General features: G+C 45.5%; 1 protein-coding gene across 4 annotated transcripts; it reads right to left on the bottom strand.

Moving 5' to 3' along the window:
• Positions 1-27: 27 nt before the first annotated feature.
• LOC124207751 (platelet binding protein GspB-like) lies at positions 28-17,557 on the bottom strand. Of its 4 annotated transcripts, none has more exons than XM_046605356.1 (10): positions 17,364-17,557; positions 10,250-11,609; positions 4,900-5,006; positions 4,750-4,819; positions 3,950-4,183; positions 2,535-3,858; positions 2,328-2,456; positions 1,246-2,249; positions 1,088-1,172; positions 28-682 (listed from the first exon to the last, which is right to left on the bottom strand). In XM_046605356.1, exons 1-10 carry the CDS (start codon positions 17,555-17,557, stop codon positions 591-593), a joined length of 4,599 nt encoding a protein of 1,532 aa, XP_046461312.1. In that variant the 3' UTR covers positions 28-590. The 4 variants fall into 4 exon arrangements, with proteins under 4 accessions (XP_046461312.1, XP_046461313.1, XP_046461314.1 ...); XM_046605357.1 differs by having other exon boundaries at positions 17,360-17,496; XM_046605358.1 differs by lacking the exon at positions 17,364-17,557 and adding an exon at positions 15,502-16,245.
• Between the last annotated feature and the right edge of the window lie 210 nt (positions 17,558-17,767).

The following is a 17,767-nucleotide window of genomic DNA, read 5'->3' as shown; positions in this document are numbered from 1 at the left end:
GGGAAAAACAATAACAAAGAGACGCAATCATGTTCACACATTCACTTGTTCTATTGTTTATGCTTGTTTTTTGGATCAGTAATTACACTTTTTGTACACACTCTGGCCAGCTGCGTTTGAAGGGATGGCCGTGTTAATATAAAAAGAAATTCATGTAACGAAAATAATTATAAGACAAGTATCACAACGACAGACGACATTATGAATTGAATTTCGCGAGAGGAAGAAACAAAAATAGAAATGTGAAGGTGGTAGGGAAGGTGGGGGGGGGGAAGAAAATACAAGTTAAGTTGCAACATAACTTGTAACAACAGAAAAGGAAAACAAAATCACAAACAGGTACATTCTTTAATTTTTGTCAATTTTTTAATCTTCCGCACCCTGTGACGAGACGACGACGAGTTATTTGTCTTAACTTCAATTCAATTTGTTAATCATTTTGGTTCATTTTCAATCAAATTGAAGCCGATGAATTTTAATAATAGCGCGAAATGATTTTTTCTTCTTCCAGGTTCACCTTTGTTTTTCCTCCACGGGTTAATTGTTTGCATTGTGTTTGTTCTTTTGTTTTATTTTGTTTCTTCTTCCGTTTAGCATTGACTTTCCTCGGTCGCTGATGGACTGGCAATGGGTGGCGGACAAGAATCCTCGCTGCTCTCGACATTTCCTCGCCCTTCATTTCCTGTAACGCAAGGATTGACTTAAATTAGTTAACAGGACTTTTTAAATCTAATTAATACAACAAGACTTTCTACATTTAACCAATTCAATCATAAAGTGAACTGATCGTGATGGATCGAAAATTCGTTTAAAAATGAAATGAAATCAATTCCAACCGCATTCTCTTACCAGAACCTTTTTTTTTCTCGAGTTAAAACTTGATGAAATAACAAAACGTCAATACACGAAAAAATCCGTCAGTTTGTACTTTAGAAACCTTTCCAATCCAATTGCGGAGGAACTTTGCAAAAATAGTCAACGGGGGAGGTGCATCATGAACATATTCACGTCAAATCAAACAAAACAATCTGGATCCAATATCTTGTTGCGATTAAGAAGCCCAGGGATAATTGAAATCATCCAATACCTTCGAAGGAATCGGAAGAACTGGACTCGTTCAGGCTGGAACTGGACGAAGACCGGAACAGCTTCTCCAACATCGAAGCTCTCACCTGCGTCAATTATCAAAATCCGCCATTAATTAAATTAAAAAATAATTTTAAAACTATAATTTCATCTACGCACCTCGGCGTTGTTCAAATCGACAAGTTCCACCCGGCTGCCGTGGACGGGCATCCAATTGGTCGAGAATCCGCTGTGGAGAACAGCGCCGTCTCGGCCGATGGCTCCTTCGTCGTCGCTGCTGTCCTCCTCCCTGGAACTGTCGTCGTCGGCAATCAGGTGACGCAACTGATGCAGCGTGCTGCTAGCGATGGATGGATGATCCTTATCCAGGCCGTTGGGGTGCGGCAGTTCGGGAGTGACGGCGTCGGCCGTCTCGCGGATGGCGCAGTAGCGCTGCTGTTCGGCAATAAAATCCAGCACCGTCTGCAGGGCCACTTGCCGATCGGGCGGAGGCAGCAGCAATCCGGCGGCAGACGAGTCCGACGAGGCCGTCTCGGTTCCCGGCGGGCAGTGATCGTATTTTTCAGAGTTGGCCAGACTCCGGTTGGATTCGAATTTGACTAGTCTGTAATAGTCGCGGGTGAACTCCGTGTCCAGACTCTCTTCTTCCGCATCGTCGTCGTCTTCTTCTTCATCCTCTTCCGCTTCACTTTCAGCCGCTTCCTGCTCCGCCAGGTCACAGGCCGGACTGTAAATCTCGGGGACGAAAAGTTCTTCTTCTTCTTCCTCCTCCTCCTCGTCATCTCCATCCGACTCGTAACTGTTTTCGCTGATGGCCGGCAAGGCCGTCGCTCCGTTCGTTTCCTCCGACTCGGAGGGCGAAGGTTCGTGTTCCCGGTCGTCCAGGATCCAGTCCTCCATTTCGTGCTCGCTGTAATTGGGCGGCACCCGCCCACGTTCGCCGCGGGGCAATGGCGGAACTGAACTGTTGGCACCGCTGGACGCCGGATCGGTGGAGAGTTGAACTTGGGCCCGGCTCCTCCTCAGCGGATGTTGCGAGTCGTGTTCCGACTGCTGCGATTTGTTCCTCAAGTCCAGCGTCTTCCAACTTTCTTCACCGGCCACCACGTCCTCCTCCTGATCGGCTTTGTACAATTCGTCATCCGACTTCCACTTGGGCAAACCTGGGACAACCAAAATCATTCAGTTAGAAAAACAAAAAACAAAAACTTGTCCAGTCAAATCCTGGTGGAAATGTTTACCTTGTTCTTCTTGGTTGGTGGCACGTGAAAACAATCCGTCCCTGTCACTTTCGACATCCTCGGAATCACTGGCCACCGAGCTGGGCGACCAGTCTTCACACAACGTTCCCAACTGGACACCTGGCCATTCTATAAGATCGTGTCGAGAATTTTTTTAATAATTGTTCGTCTGTAAATTAATTTAATTGAAATTCAATTCAAAATTACCACGTTTGAAAGAGGATGCGCCGTAGTCGGAAAATTGGCTGCTGGATGGCGCCACCGACGAGTCTGCTGGACATCTGCCGCCGCCGCTGCCGCCTCCAGCGTCTTCGTTCGTCTCGTCCGACGCTTCTTCTTTCAGCTCTTCCAGTCCAACGGCGCCGGAATGCGTTTCCTGGAGGGAAATGGAGCGATTGGGTTGGGATGGACGCGAGTCGGAAGAGGAGGAAGACAAGGACGACGAATAGGCCGAGCAACTGGAACTGGAACTGGAAGACGAGTTGAGCAGCGTCTTGCGTTTGGCAATGGGCAGTGAGCGGGTGGTCGAGCTGGGCGTCGATCCGCTGGCGCTGCGGCGCAGCGTGGCCGGCGACGAGCAGCCGGAAGCGATGAAAGACGACGAGCTGGAAGACGAGGAATCCACCTGGACGTCACTGGACATGGTCGAGTAGCCTTCGTCCTTGCTGGCCGGACTGTCGTTGCTGCTGTCGCCCGAGGTGGCGGCCGCGTTGCGGATGGATCGAACCAGTCCAGGGGCCAGGGGCAGCGGAGGTCGAGGGGACTTGTCCGGCTTCTCCAAACTGCTGCTGCTGCTGGACGGAAGCGGATTGCCCACTCGTTTTTCAAGGACTTGGACCAAGGCGCGGACCGACGGAGTGGACGGATCGTTGGCGGACGTCACGACGCCCGTTTCTTTATTGCTGACTGGGGCGCTGGGACAGAAAGACAAGGTGCTAGGCCGGGCCGGAAGGGCCGCTTCTGCCGGCTGTTGGCCGGGCATGACGAGACTCCGGCGTATTTCGCTGCTGTTGCTCTTAGGCTGCATGCGGATGCTCTTGTAACTGTTGAGCTGGGCACTGAAAAGGCGATGTTTGAGGACGGCCAGCAGCTTCTCGGCCCGCTCGACCGGATTGCTCTGCTCCGACGACTGCTGGACGGCCAGAGCGGCCTGCGAGGCCGTGGAAGACGCCGAGCTGCTCGTCGACGACAATGTCCAGTTGGAATCTTTCGAGACGAGCGGCCGGACCCCCGAGCCCGTCTCAAAGATGGACGAGCTGCTGCTCATGCGGATTTCGCTGTCGCTGACTGTGGAGCAGAGCGAGTCTCGCTGGTTGTTGCTGCTGCTGGACGTCGGCGGGAGGTCGTACGAGTTGGATTTGACCATCATTCCATCGGCCGCCGGAGTAGCTGTTGCTGCTGCTGTCGGTTTCTTGTTGTTTTCCAGCATGGAATCGCGCAGGCTCTGAGTCAGCAGCAAATTCAGGGCCACGTTTCGCTGTTCCAGGTCCGAGACTTGCGATCTGAGCCGACGGCATTCCCCCTGGAGGTTCTATTTCATTTGGATTTGAATTGAATTGAAAAAGAATTAGAAATTGGTTGTCATTTGGGTCGATAGATGGCGGATGGGCTGACGGACTCACCTTTTGTGAGATGAGAGCCTGGACGACGTGATTGGCAATCTCATCGAGGCACTTGTCGAACACGAGCCGCTGTTGTTCGTGACTGGCGGCCATGGACGACTTGTCGGCTTCCAGCTGCTGGATGACTTGACGGCCGTCGACTTCGGCCCCCTCACAACGAGCCAGCCGCTCCTTGAGCTGGGCCACTTCCGCTTCAGCTGCAGCCAATCGCGTCTGGGCCTCACTCAACCTCTCCTTCAAGACAAAAGAAAAAATAAAAATAAAATAAGAAACGATTACAATCAAAAGGGAAAAACTGGAAAAAACAAAAAAACACGACGGACAAAAAAAATAGTTCGTGTTCGGATGCAATTCAAACTATTTCGTTGTTGTTGTTGTTGCTGGTCCTCATTAAATATATCAAAAAGAAAAGAAAAGAAAAAAAGAGTCTTCATTTGCCCCGTAATGGCTGGACACACAATGATGGGCTCGTTAATGAAACTATTTTCTCTCTTATTTTTATTTTTATATTTTTTACAAGCCATCGTCATCATCACGCACAAATTGAGACTCCCCCCTTTTTTTTCATAATCTTGTAGTAATTTCGACTTGTAAGATATAAAGGAAAAGAAAGACGGAACAACCGAAAATTTCCTCATTTTTAACGAGTTAAACGTGACGCGCTTCGTTTAACTCGCGGCGGTGCAACGACAAGAGGCAAACGTGTCCGACGGGCTAATAGCCTTTCGGTTCAATGAACAAATTGGCGGGTAATCTTTTAAAATTTTAAATGTAAAAGAAAAATAAATGTTTTTTAATACCTCGTACGATTGGATGAGCGCCGACTGTTGGTGACGTAATGGCAACAGCGTGTGGACCGTCTCTTCCAGCCTAGAAATAAAAATAAAATAAAATAAAGTTGAAATTTTTTCCTGAACTAAATTGAAAAAATTTTGTGAAATTGTGTTAACCGTTTGACTTCGTAGTGCAGGTTGAGCAGCTGCATTTGATTGTCGCTTGCGGTGGCGGTGGAACCGGTCGGCTGGGCGTCAGCTGGCGTCGTCGATCCTTCATCCACCTGATGGACAAAGAGACAAGAGCGTCAGTCTCCCAATCGATTCGAGATATTTTTCGGCCCAGTCTCAAAAACAAAAAGATGACACACGCACAAAATGGTGAAGAGAAGGGTGGAAAAAGTCAGAAGAAAACTGCACATGAAATATGACCAACTGCATTTTACGACCGAACCAAACCGTGGGGGAGAGAAAGAAGAAGAACTTGTCCCTCTGCCATCATTTCCCCCCCACCCGAGATAAACGCCCGGGCGTCGGCAATAACAGACACACACAAGAGCCACTCAAGGCAACGAGTTTTCTTCTCTTTGCCCAGGCCCTGGAAAAAAGGAAAAAGAAGTTGAGCTGTGAAGATGAAGGCCCATCGCCATCAAGTGAGTTTTATGTTTCTGTGAGCGACTCGTCGGTGCGGAAAAAAAACGGAAAATATTCGGATCCATGTCGATAACGACGGCGGCCGGGGGTCCCGCGTGATTGGATTGAAATCTGGGCGACACACGAACGTACGAAAAAAAAAGGAAATAGAAAAAAAAAATGTGAAGAGGGAAATAGAAAGAAGAAGAAGAGTTATTTATCAACGCCACGAAATCGTGTTCGTGACTTGTCTCTTTGTTCGGCGACATCTTGATTCGATTGTTCAACCCAGAAGAAAAAGAAATGGTTGGTTTCTTTTCGCTTCAACGAAATCAGAGAAATGGAGGAATGAGATAGTTTTGTGAGTTTGTTTGAACGAGTGTAAGAGAATCTCTTTCTACTTTTTGATGGAAAGAATTTCAATTTTTTTGTCCGTCCGTGTGTGTGTTTTTTGATCCATGATGAAACGATAGCTATCTCTCTCTCTTTTCTCCTATTGGCTAACGCTAACAATGTCTTGTGTAAACACACACACACACACTCCAGAAAGGCGGAATTCGTAGTAACTGGATGCTGAGAAATGTTGTCATTCCGCCGGCGGAATGGACGCGGCCAGCAACCAAAATCCAACAAAACAAAATTATTATTTATCCATCATCTTTTTTCTTTTCTTTAAATCTTTGTGCAAAGGGCGGGAAAAAATTTATTTCACATTTTCGGCGTGACAAAAGAAGAAGAAGAAGAGAAGAAAGGGTGTCCCTTATATAATAATTCCCCCCCATTTTCACGATGGGGTGGAGGAGGAAATCGTGTGAAAAGTGGCGGGAACGTTTGAAAAATCGTGAAACCACGTCGAACGGAATATAAGTTCGTCCGGTCGTAACTACGCACGCCCATTTTTCTTCTTCTTTCTTTTTTGAAAAATAAAACCCACTGGGGTGTTGTTTCTTCTTCTTCTTCACATTTTCAAAATGAAACAAACTTTAAGAGAGAGAAAAATGTTGTCACACATTCCCCCCAGACCCTCGGAACAATTTCAGAAGCGGGTGGCGGAATTTTCGCATTTAGAAAGAAAACAATAAGAATTAAAAAAGGTCATCGACATCGGTGGCAACTGGCAATAAAATGAAGAAAGATCGACGACCTTTTTCAACTCTTCTTGGGAGGGAAATTTTTTTTTTTATTTTAAAGGAAACGACAACAACAAAAAAATCCCCTTGGCAATTAAAAGTCAGAAAACCAGAAAAAAAGAAATTAAATACGCACGAACTCACCCAGTGCACCCGGAAAAAAAGTGGGTCGATATTAAATTTTCCCACACATTTTCTAAAAAAAAAAAAAATTACCACAACTCGACATTGAATTTTCTTTTTCCTATTTTCTCTTCGTGACCCAATTTCATTTAATTTTTTTATTTTATTTTCTTAAAAAAAAATTTTCTCTGGTCCCGTCTTTTTTTATTTTTTTATTTATTTATTTATCAAATACATAAACACGACGGGTGTCTGTAAAGCGTTTGGGTCAAGGGGAGGACTAGAGAAAAAGAGGGAAGAAGAAAATTCAAGTGTCATCTTCTTCTTCTTCTTCTTCCTTCCCACGAAAAAACAACCAAAACTTATTTCTTTTTCGACTAAAAGGTCAACGGCGCGGGGTCAATGGCGGCCATTACCAGTCCACCCGGAGCCCCTCTCTATCTCTTTATAAATAAATAAATAAAAAGACACACACACACACACGACACGACCGAACATCTCTCTCTACTACACACACCAGCCAAACACACACACAAGTTGAAAGAGATAAAAAGAGCAGCCAACCCCCCTTCAACCATTTCCTCGGTCGTCCATTGTTCTCTTTTTTTTCATTTTTCTATTCTTTTATTATATTTTTCTTTTATTTATTTATCCTCTACAAGAAAATCTTCACGCGTCACTTCCTCTTCACGGAAAAAAGATTCTTTCATGATTATTATTATTATTTTCGAAGGTCGTCTGCTAGCCGCCAATTATCGCCACTAGATGACTCTGATTGTTGGCATTTTTATCGATCGCACCCGCACGACCAAACAAACAAGAGAGAGAGAGTTAGACAACAGACAAAAATCTGAATAAGGACATGCGAGAGAGAGAGAAAGAAAAAATGTCGCCCAATAGAAAATCAAAAAAATCCATTCATTCATTTTTTAACCAATTTACTGAGAAGAATGTGTACGATTTTATCGCTAGCGAAACTATTTTTTCCAGGAAAAGAAAAAGCCAATTTTTCATGGGAACGTGGAAAAGTGGCCAGCACAGCGAAACGACAAGGAAAAAATCAAATAGAAAATGTGCACAACTAGCATAGATTTTTAGTAGTAGTAGTAGCTCTGCTATATGGCCGTCCCGGCTCGTATCGCCCAGTCTATATATTAGTTTATACTCTTCTCTACTAGTCTACCACCACTACGAGGGGCAATAACAAATCACGTCCTAATATAATTCCATGCGTGTGTGACGAGGAGGATAAGAGAAATGAAACCCAGGCAAGGGGGGAAAGAGAGAGAGAGCGTGTCTGTTGGATTTAGATATTAAAACTGGATAATAGTTTCGGCTTCGACTCTCTGTTATAGAGTAGAAAGCCCCAGCCGAACACACACACACACAAAAAGAGAGGGGAGTTTTTTACTTTAGAAAGGGTCCAGCCAAAAGTATTTAGGAAATTCTTTTTTCCCTTTTTCAAAATGGCCCAGTCAAACTTCTCTCTTTCTCTCTCTCGGCATCACAAACAAATCAGATGATAGTGATGAAACAATCAACTTTTGCCTTCCACACGGAACATCTTCTCAAAAAACTTTGGTGGGAAAAAAAAGGTCTCGAAAAGTTTCGGGCCGGCGCGGCCCAACACCCAAAAGGAGCTGGAACAAAACTTGTGTGGACAATAGACTTCCGTTTTGCGCCATGTTGTAATACGTCCAGATGGGGGTCCTCTCTCCCCCTTACCCAAACAGCATCCGCACAGCAGCCGTGGGAAAAAAAAGGAGAGGGGGGAGGAGGATCGATCCTCCCCCCCCCTCTCTCCTTTTGACCGACATTTTTTGGCACGCGTTCGTCCAGCTCGCAAAAACGAGGGAAAAGAATGTCGGGGGGTTCTCATTTTCATTTCAGTTGATGGCGGGTAGCGGTGGATATTAATAGAAATCGATCAACTCCTCTCTCGGCCGGTCGGCGTGTAACATCCCAATTTGTTTCTTTTTAAAAAGTCGTCGTCGTCGTCGTTGTCGGCGGTGCTAACAGGATAAATATAGCGCCTCTAGCCCATTGCCCATAAGGTGTGATGACCAATCACTCACGGAGCCGAGAGCTTCTTTCATCTTTTCCCTGCAAAAATCTAACCAGAAGAAGAATCTTTTTCTTTTATCTTTTTGTTGTGGGTTGATCAATGCCATTTAGTTTAGTGTGGGCTCTTTTGGCCGACAGTGTAATCATCGTGTCCCGGGGGATTGTCAGCTGAGCGACCTCGGCTGCTGCTGCAGAGAATTTTCTTTTTTTCTTGGCAACGGGCAGAGAAGAAGAAGAAGAAGGTCACAGAGGAGCTGCCGGGGGAATATCTTTCACTGTGCATTTGATTCCCCCCTACTATTAAAAAAGTTTTTTCCAACCACAAAAGAAGAAGAAGAAGCATTTCTTTAGCATGACGTCATCTCGGTCGCCCTATATATACACTTACACCGGGGGGATTGGGATGTGTGTGTAGTACTACTACTACACCGGGGCTGTATTATGATTATTATGATTATTTATATACTAGACGCCTTTTCTTTTTTCTTTTTTTCAAAAGGTATGTTGTTGTTGTTGTTGTCGAGTGCGTGCAAAGGGGGATTGCGTGTCTTTTGTTTTGTTTTTCTCGACCACCAACGAGGAGGTGGAGTCACTCTTGTGTTTTTTCTTTTCTGACCAAACTCGCGTGAAATTCGATAATCCCGAAATGATATCGCGTCACGGACATTCAACTCTTTTTCCTTACTCAAAAGAAAAGTCAGAATAGAAAAATGTTTTCTTTTCTTTTTCTTTTGGAATGTGCCCCCGCTGGATTGTCGGTGGAGATGAGGCTGCCGACAATCCAGCGGGGGGTTAACGTCTCTCTCTTCCAACCCCCTCCCACTGTGTGTCTTCTTATTGATATTTCTTCTTCTTCTTGTCTGTCTATTCTTCTCCCCCTGATGAGACCCCCAAAAGAAAAATCTTTTACTTTCTGTTCAGAGAAAAAAAGCGACGACAACAACTTTATTGACATGGAAACTACCCCCCTCCCGTGAGACGAGAGAGACGGGCCGGCCACATTTTTTGGCGTCTGCGCTCCTGGGAAATCTCCTCACCGAAATCTCTTCTTCTTCTTTTTTCTACCTGCATCGATTCGACTTAAAAATATTTTTTTTCCTTTTTCTTCTTTTTTCAATGACGACAAATAAGGAGCCCAAGGAGCCCCTCCCACATCATCTTTTCGACTCGTTCGAAATATTCCCGTGCAACTCCTTTTTGGAATGGAAAAGAAGAAAGAAAGAAGAAACCCACCGGTTGGGTTGTGAGTTGGTCGGTTGGTTGGGGGCACACCTCAACATTTATTCGTTCGCTCTTTTCCAGCTCGGGTATTTATGGATGAGCGTGAGTCTGGGTCGTTCAAGTTCTCTCGTGAGAAAAAGGAAAAAGGAAAAAAAAAAGGAAAACATATTTTTTTGTTTCGGGGTTGGGCCCCTCTGGATGATGTCATTCATTCATTCCATCAATTCTGCACACACACACACACACTCACGAGAGAGACCCTAAAAACCTATTTACCCAATTTTGGTTGGAGATCCTTGCATGGCCAGGAGAACGAAAGAAAGAAAGGAAAGAAAATTTGAATTGAAATTGGATACCTGGGCAACAGCAGTAGTAGGAGCAGCAGCAGGAGCAGCAGAAGTTGATGGTGTCGGTTTGCTGCTGCTGCTGGCGGATGACGACGATGAAGGACAAGATTTGGCTCCGTTGCCAGACAATTTCACCACCAGAGCTGCCCCTATTCCTCCTAGAGTCTTCTTAGGATGGCTTCCGGCTATGGACGAATTATTCGTCGTCGTCGTCGTTGCAGCTGCAGCTGCAGCCGCCGAGACATTCAAATTCAAATGATTCGTGACACAGGGACCACTGGAACCGGAGAGTTTGGCCCTCCAGCGAATCAGATTGGGACTGACCGGAACTGCCGCACCACTGACACCACCACCACTAGCACCGGAGTTGCTGCTGCCACTTTTGGATGGAGGAGCAGACGGAATCGACGAAGGTTTGGCACTGGAACAAGAAGAAGAAGAGGATTGCTGGGGAGACGGACTCGTTTCACGCGATTTATTGATGAAGCCCGGACGGGGCAGGAGATTCCGGCCGTTGCCGCTGGCGACAACGTCCGGAGTCGTCGTTGGATTGGGCTTCCGCGCCATTCCGGATGGAATTCGCGAGGATTCGGGCAGCGGCGGAGTCGATTCCCTGGTCGAATTGAATTTGGGGCTGGCCGATCGATCGCGAAACGAAATGCTTCCGCCACTGCCGGAAGGAGTGGTCGTCTCTTTCGATTTGGGGTGATGGTGGTGACCTTTGGGCGGCATCTCATCCGCCAGAGCTACTAAAGGAGACGATTCCGGCAGGGTCGATTTCTTGGGAGAAGGTGACGACGACGAGGTTGGCGGCCGGAATATTTTAGTGCCCATTTGCAATTTGTGTTTCTCTGTCGTTAGCGTCGGGACCGGAGCATCCGCCGCTGGCGCCGGAGGAGCACTGGGACTGGTGGCCGTTTTAACGAATTCAATGCGTCCCTTCTCGACGATGATGTTGGGCGGAGGGGCGCCGTGGCGAGCCGAGACGACGCCCTGGCGCATCTTCAACGGAATCGACGACGATTTACTCAGCTGTGACGGAGAACTCGGCGCCGAAAGGGAACCCCCTCCGCCCGTTAGGAGGTGATGGCCCGTGGCAAGTCGAGGGTTCAACCCTCCAACGCCACTACCGAAACTGTGACTGGCCGGTCTACTCGAGTGGCTGCCGCTGCCGACGCCGGAAGAAGAAGAATCGGGGCGAGTCAAGACTTCCGGAACGTGTTGGGGCAGCGATCGAGCCATGCGGGAAATCCTGGCAGACGACGAAGAAGCTCCGCCGCTTCCACCGCTGGTGGATGAGGATGTCCCAGTTGTCCCGACGAATCTTTGGTATCCGGCCGTAGGAGCGTGTAGCATCTCCTGATTTCCCCTAGAGAATAACAACAAGAAATTGTCAGACGTTGGTTATTTATTTGGCAGTGAAAGAAAGAAAAGAGAAAAAAGAAAACGTGTGCACAGTGTCTGTGTGCGCGAGGAGAGAACATCATCACGAACGACCTCGGCTGTGGGGGCCTCGGCCGTGAGTCACGAGCTCATTAAAAACGGTTATTCGATCACTAGGAGCAGCTCACCAGCCTCAGACTAGACGGGCAAGTAGAGAAGAGAAGCGACTTTTTTCTCTTTTCTAGCTGGGAGAAAAAAAAACAAACAAGAAAAGTTGCAGCCGCCAGTTTGAAACGAGAGTCTCAATCACCTGTTTTTCGTTCCTCCTTTCTTCTTTTTTATTTTTGATTTATTTTCTTCTTCTTCTTGTTCAAACAGAAGAAAAAAGGAGAGAGAAAGAGAAAAACGACAGCTGCCAAACGTTGGAGCGGGACTCTCAAGTCTCTGCTGAGAGAGAGATCCCAAATTGGGCAGCCCCAGTCCAGCCGTAGCCCAGCAGCAGCAGCGGGAGCAGTTCAGTGCGGGAAACACAGTTTTTTTTTTTCTTTTCTCGGTCGAGAGAGAATAGATCGATAGATAAAGATAAGAAAAAGGGGGGAAAAACGAGCAAACGCTTATGTATCGATAGTTAGATTTGGTTGGTAGCAGCAGCAGCAGTAGACTGACTGGCACGTTTATATATCGGCCGCTCATTACCCAGTGCCTTATACGGTCACGTACGGCACCAGGTCTTTCACGTTTGAAAAAAAAAAACATCTCCTTCTCCTTCTCTCTCCCGTAATAGAAAACAAAAACAAATAAATGGATAATAAATCTCTCCAACTTCAATCCCCCCCCCTCCATCTCTTTGGTTAGGTACTACCATTCAAAGTTATGATTATTTCCCACTTGGGAAACACACTCCCAAGTTGTTTGTGGCAATTAAATTTGATGAAAAGCCCCAAAAAAGAAAAAAAAAAAAAAGGTTCACGGGTTCAAAATCAACAAATCACCATCATCATCTCCCATCTGGGTCTCGTTCCAACATTTTCCCAGTGTCTATAATATCGACGATGATGACGTTCAACTGTAAACACATATCAAAGCGTCGAGTTATCTTCTTCTTCATGTGTGTCAATAAACTCTAAAACGATTCAAAAAATGTGCTTTTTCCCGCGCTTTTTTCCTTCTTATCCAGAAAATGTATTTATTTACTCGGCGTGTGTGTGTGTCTATTGACACGAGTCTGTGACAAAATAAATAAATAATCGCATCATCAAAGAGAAAGAAGAGTCTATCAAAATAAAGAGCTTACACACATCCACACACTTGAAATAAGAAAGAAAAAGAATTTTAAAACATTTCCTTTTTCTTTTTTTTAAACCGGTGGTAGTGTAGTAACAAGCGATCGCTAATGACTTGTGTCGAGTCACGCCACACCATATCGGGATCAATCACACAGCCCCCACCGAAATCAAAAATTCCCTCTCCTCCTCCTCCCCCACTTACTCCCGCAAACATCATTACATCATTTTGAGCATCGACCAAAAGAAAAAAAAATGATCATGTTTTTTCAAAAGAATCAAATAATTCAAGAAAAAAGAAGAAAAAGCCCCTAGTCAGTTGGAAAGATGATGACTTACCGGGTGTATGACTCACTGGGCCGAAAACCAGAAAAAAAAAGACGACAACCTTGGCCCAGGTGTGTACACCCAGGAGAGAGAGAGAGAGACTTGTTGGCGTGATTCTTTCATTCGTCTCTCTCACGTTAGCTGCTGCTGCTGCACTGGAGATATGACGGGGCCACACCAAACAGCGGCTGGCCAGTGAGATCCAGGCGCTTTCTAAAAAAGGAATCTCTCTCTACCTGGGCCACTCACGCTAAAAAGACACACACAAGAGAAGGAGAGACACGTTGCCGCCAAATAACAGCAGCCCACAAGGTCGGACAGACAGGTGGTGGTGGGTTCGACGTTGTACATAGAAGAAAATTGTGCACCACGAAAAAAGAAAATGGCCAACACACGTCCCTGGGACGACGCTTGGGCTTGACGTTTGCACTCGACCAAAAAATATGTGTCTGCAATCTCACCCAGGTAATCTTTGAAAAGGCAAATAATCGTAAAAAAGAGAGCGACTTCCTTGTTGATTCAGAAAAAAGAAAAAAAGTTGAAAAAAAAAGAAAACGGCGTGTGACTCACTCAACTCACGCTCACTCCAAAATTTTAAAATAAAAAAAAGGAGAGACCAGGTGCATAGAAAGAAAAAAAAAAAGCCTCGGGATTTTTAGTTTTTTTGCGACGGACGATGTGACCTCCAATGTTATTTTTCTCTTTGAAAGAGCTGCGCAGTGGCTGCGTGGCCCAGGATGATTCATCGGGACCTTCTCTCTCTCTCCCGATGGCCTTCCATCTCTCTCTCTCTCGACTCCGGAGTCTAAAAACACACACACACAGAAATGGCGTTAGGGAGCAATTGGTTAGATCCAATTAAGGTGCGATCCTCTAACGCGCCCAACTTGCTGCTTTTTTCCACCAGGTTATTGATCCCGCACACACTTTGGCACTGGTGGCGGTCCAGTTTTCTTCTTTCAAGAGCTATTTTCGGGTTTGTCTCCACCATAATTGGTCAAATCTGTTTTTCTTCTTCCTAGCTGAAGGAGGGGGAATTTGCATAAACACTACGCCACAAAGTATTTATTTATCGTCCAGCTAAGAAAATGCTTTTTTTTCCGTTACGTCTTGGGTGGTGGCCGCCTTTTAAAACCCCAAAAATAAAATAAAATAAAATCCCGTTCCACCCATTTTCTAATCGATTGCGTGTCTCCCATCGTTTCCGTCCACGATTTATCGGCTTGGCCCATCTCTCTCTCTGATTGCGTCACACACCTGTTCTTTCCACACACACACTTGTTATCAAACAAAACCGTGTGTGTTTTGTTGTGGTTGTTGCGGTTTTTTCTTTTTTCAATCAAACAAACAGACACAAAGTCAAGCGATGACCACGGGAAAACTATCGGACGGACACGTCAATCGTCCCCCCGTAATTATCCGACGGTGGGCTGTGTGTGTTTAACTTACGTGTGTGGGAAATTATTTAAATTTTCGTGCGAGTGGGGGGGATGGAGAGAGAGAAAATGAAGCGGTCAAAAAAGAAAAGAAAAACCTCCCAAGTGGATCTGATTAGGTGGTCAAACCATTTTTGGGACGAGACCTAATAATGAATCTTCTTCTTCTTGTGCTGCTGCTGCTGCTCATTGCGCCCGAGGGGAAGCAGCAGCAGCAGCCTGGCCAAAAAGTTGTGCACACGACACCCAGGGAAACAAACTGAATTATGAATGAATGACTCACGCGCCCAGGTAGAGCCTCTAGGAGCCTCTGCGAGATAGAGAGAGAGTATGAGTAAGAGAACGACTAACCTTTTGGCCAATTTAGGAAGTCGGTAGACACACAACAACAACAAGCCACACACACACACATAAAAGGTGCAGCCTCATTTCAATATCTCTCTCTCGACTCTTTGTGCTCCTTACCAACAACAACAACAACAACAACTCGACAAATGAATTGTGGCGGTCGCCTTACCCAAACAACAACGGAAAAAATATATACCCAGGGCTTCCCAATTTTCGTTTCGACTTTTGGTGGGTGGTTTTTTTCTTTTCTTTTTCTTTTAGTGAATGAAAAATTCACGCTACCGTATATGGGTGTGGGTTCTACACACACGATAACCATCTCTCTCTCTCCTTCGTCGTTTTTTTTATTGTGTGAGGGGAGAGAGAAGGAGAGATACGACACGTCATGAAAAACACCCCGACAGAAAATTAGATTTTTCAGTCGAAATAAAAATCTGTTTTTTTTTTCCCCTTTTCTATTCTTTTATTTTTTTGGTTTTGTTACCTGGACTGGTGGTGATTTTGGGTGCGGTGATGGGCGGCTTCGTTCTTGCTGGCCAGCGTTTTAAACAGGTTGAGCACCATGTTTTTTTTCAGAGGGGGAGAGAAAGAGAAAAAGAAAACAAAAGGAAAGTCGTTCACTTGTCAAGTCACGCACACACCTGCGCGACGACCGAATAAAACTTGTACAACGGTGGCGGCCACCAGTCTCTCTCTCTCTCTCTCGCTTTTCCCACAGGGGTCGACCCTTCCAGCCAACAACAACAACAACAACAACAACCAGAAGAAATTCCACGCAACGCGCACACACACACACAACACTCCCGACAACCTTTTTCACACCCGACCAAAACTTCTTCTTCTTCTCTCGTGTGTGGATAACAAATCAACACGCTGCAACACACTCGGAAACTGTTGTCTGGGTTGTTTCCAACAACACCTCGGCCATGTCTTTTTCGTCCCACCCCGCACGCGCAACGATAATTTTCCTTTTTCAACTTTTTGTGTCGGTGGAGGAGAGAAAAATCAGAACAAGAAAAAAATTTGTTCGTTTTCCTTTTGTGTTGTTGTTTCGCTTTCTTGGCTCTACATGGGGGATGTTGTTGTTGTTGTTGTTGCAGAGGAAACCGGATGAAACACGGTCCTCGTTCGACGAGAGCCCAAAGGCGACTGAACTGAAAAAGGGAAGGGAATTCAACTGAGTGTTGTTGTGAGGGGGCAGACTACCAGCGCCTCTGGTGGCCAGTCTACAAACTAAAATTTAAAAAGAAAAATATATAACCATTCAAACAACAGAGCATTCACGCACGACTCTCAGACTTCCGGGCACGGCGCCAAAAAATCTCTTTTCAAAAAATAAAAATCAAAAATGTTCATGCGACGATTGATAAATCGTGTAGAAAAAAAAAAAACGAATGCAACTACTTAATAAAAGTCAATGGATCTATAATAAAATAATATGATTCCTCCTCCTTTTTTTGGACTGATTATTCCGTACCCTACGAAAATGGTGACGAGATCAATCAAAGATAAACGCATCATCATCGTCTTATGGTCACATAGTCAAACAGCCGAGTCCATCCATCAGACGACGACACTGTTGAGCGTTCACGTGAATTCATAATCGCCATCCAATCGGCGCGCCAAAAAAAAAAGAAGAGAATCTGTCAACCTTGAATCTCTGCACGATCGCCTTTCTTAGTCGCTGGGCTCATTCGACTCACGTAAATGGAGAACACGGCGCCCATATATAGAATTCGTCAAAACAGCTAGAGAGAGAGAGAGCCCATTTTTGCACCACCAACTTTCATCTTTTTTAGCTATACAATAATAATCAGCTGATCCCGTATAGCTTGTTTTCTCACGCCCGGGACTAGTAGTGTGCACACACAATTCCCCCTCCTGTGTGTGCGTTACAATGGACGCGATTTTTTTTTTCTTTGTTTACTTTGTCGGCCTGCCGACCTGAAATTAAAGTCGCATTAAGCTCGTCTCGGTGTGTGTGTTTGACCTAGTTGAACAGATGTGTGTTTCTCAGTTCACTTCAACTCTTTTTTCTTTTGGGTAGGATAACATTCTTGGGACGTCGTCGCCCCGTGATTTATAAGACGTGCATAATCATTTCGATAGATTATGCATAGCTTCGACATGGGCGTGCATAATCTCATTTCATCACGCGTCGACTGCACCAGCAACGACGACCTTTTTTCCCACCCACACCCAAAACTCCACCCGATGCTGGTCGTTTTCCTTTTTCCTTCTCTGAGAAGATGCAAACGACAAGGGCCGAGTCTAATTGAGCTGTTGACGACCACGAGAGAGAAAAGTGGCTAATAATATATCTGAAGAGATGATATACTCACACACACAAAACAGCTGCTAGCTGCTGCTGCTGCTGCCCGGATGATTGTTGATGAATAATTCCGTAGAGGGTTTGGACTGCTGCCATTCATCATCATCTCTCCTGTTCGAGTTCCTGCTGGACTTGATTGCTCGGCTGACTGATGAAGAAATCTACAATCAATGGCTGATACCTCACCGATGAAGTGGAAATGAAGCATGATAAGCTAGCGGGTTCAATTGCCAGTGTAAATCAATCTAAAGGTGGGGGGAGAAAAAAACAACAAAAAGGATCACATTAATAATGCATGTTTCAATAATCAGTTTTTTGTTTCTCTTCCCCAGGAGTGAATTTATGGACTTGTTACATTACATGGGTTGGGGTTGTAAATCAATCGTGACTGATGGGATTCCAAGAATGCATCACACAA

This window comes from Daphnia pulex, chromosome 11, assembly GCF_021134715.1.
Source record: "Daphnia pulex isolate KAP4 chromosome 11, ASM2113471v1".
In the NCBI taxonomy this organism is placed as follows: Eukaryota; Metazoa; Arthropoda; class Branchiopoda; order Diplostraca; family Daphniidae; genus Daphnia; species Daphnia pulex.
This window is presented reverse-complemented; position numbering and strand designations above follow the sequence as displayed.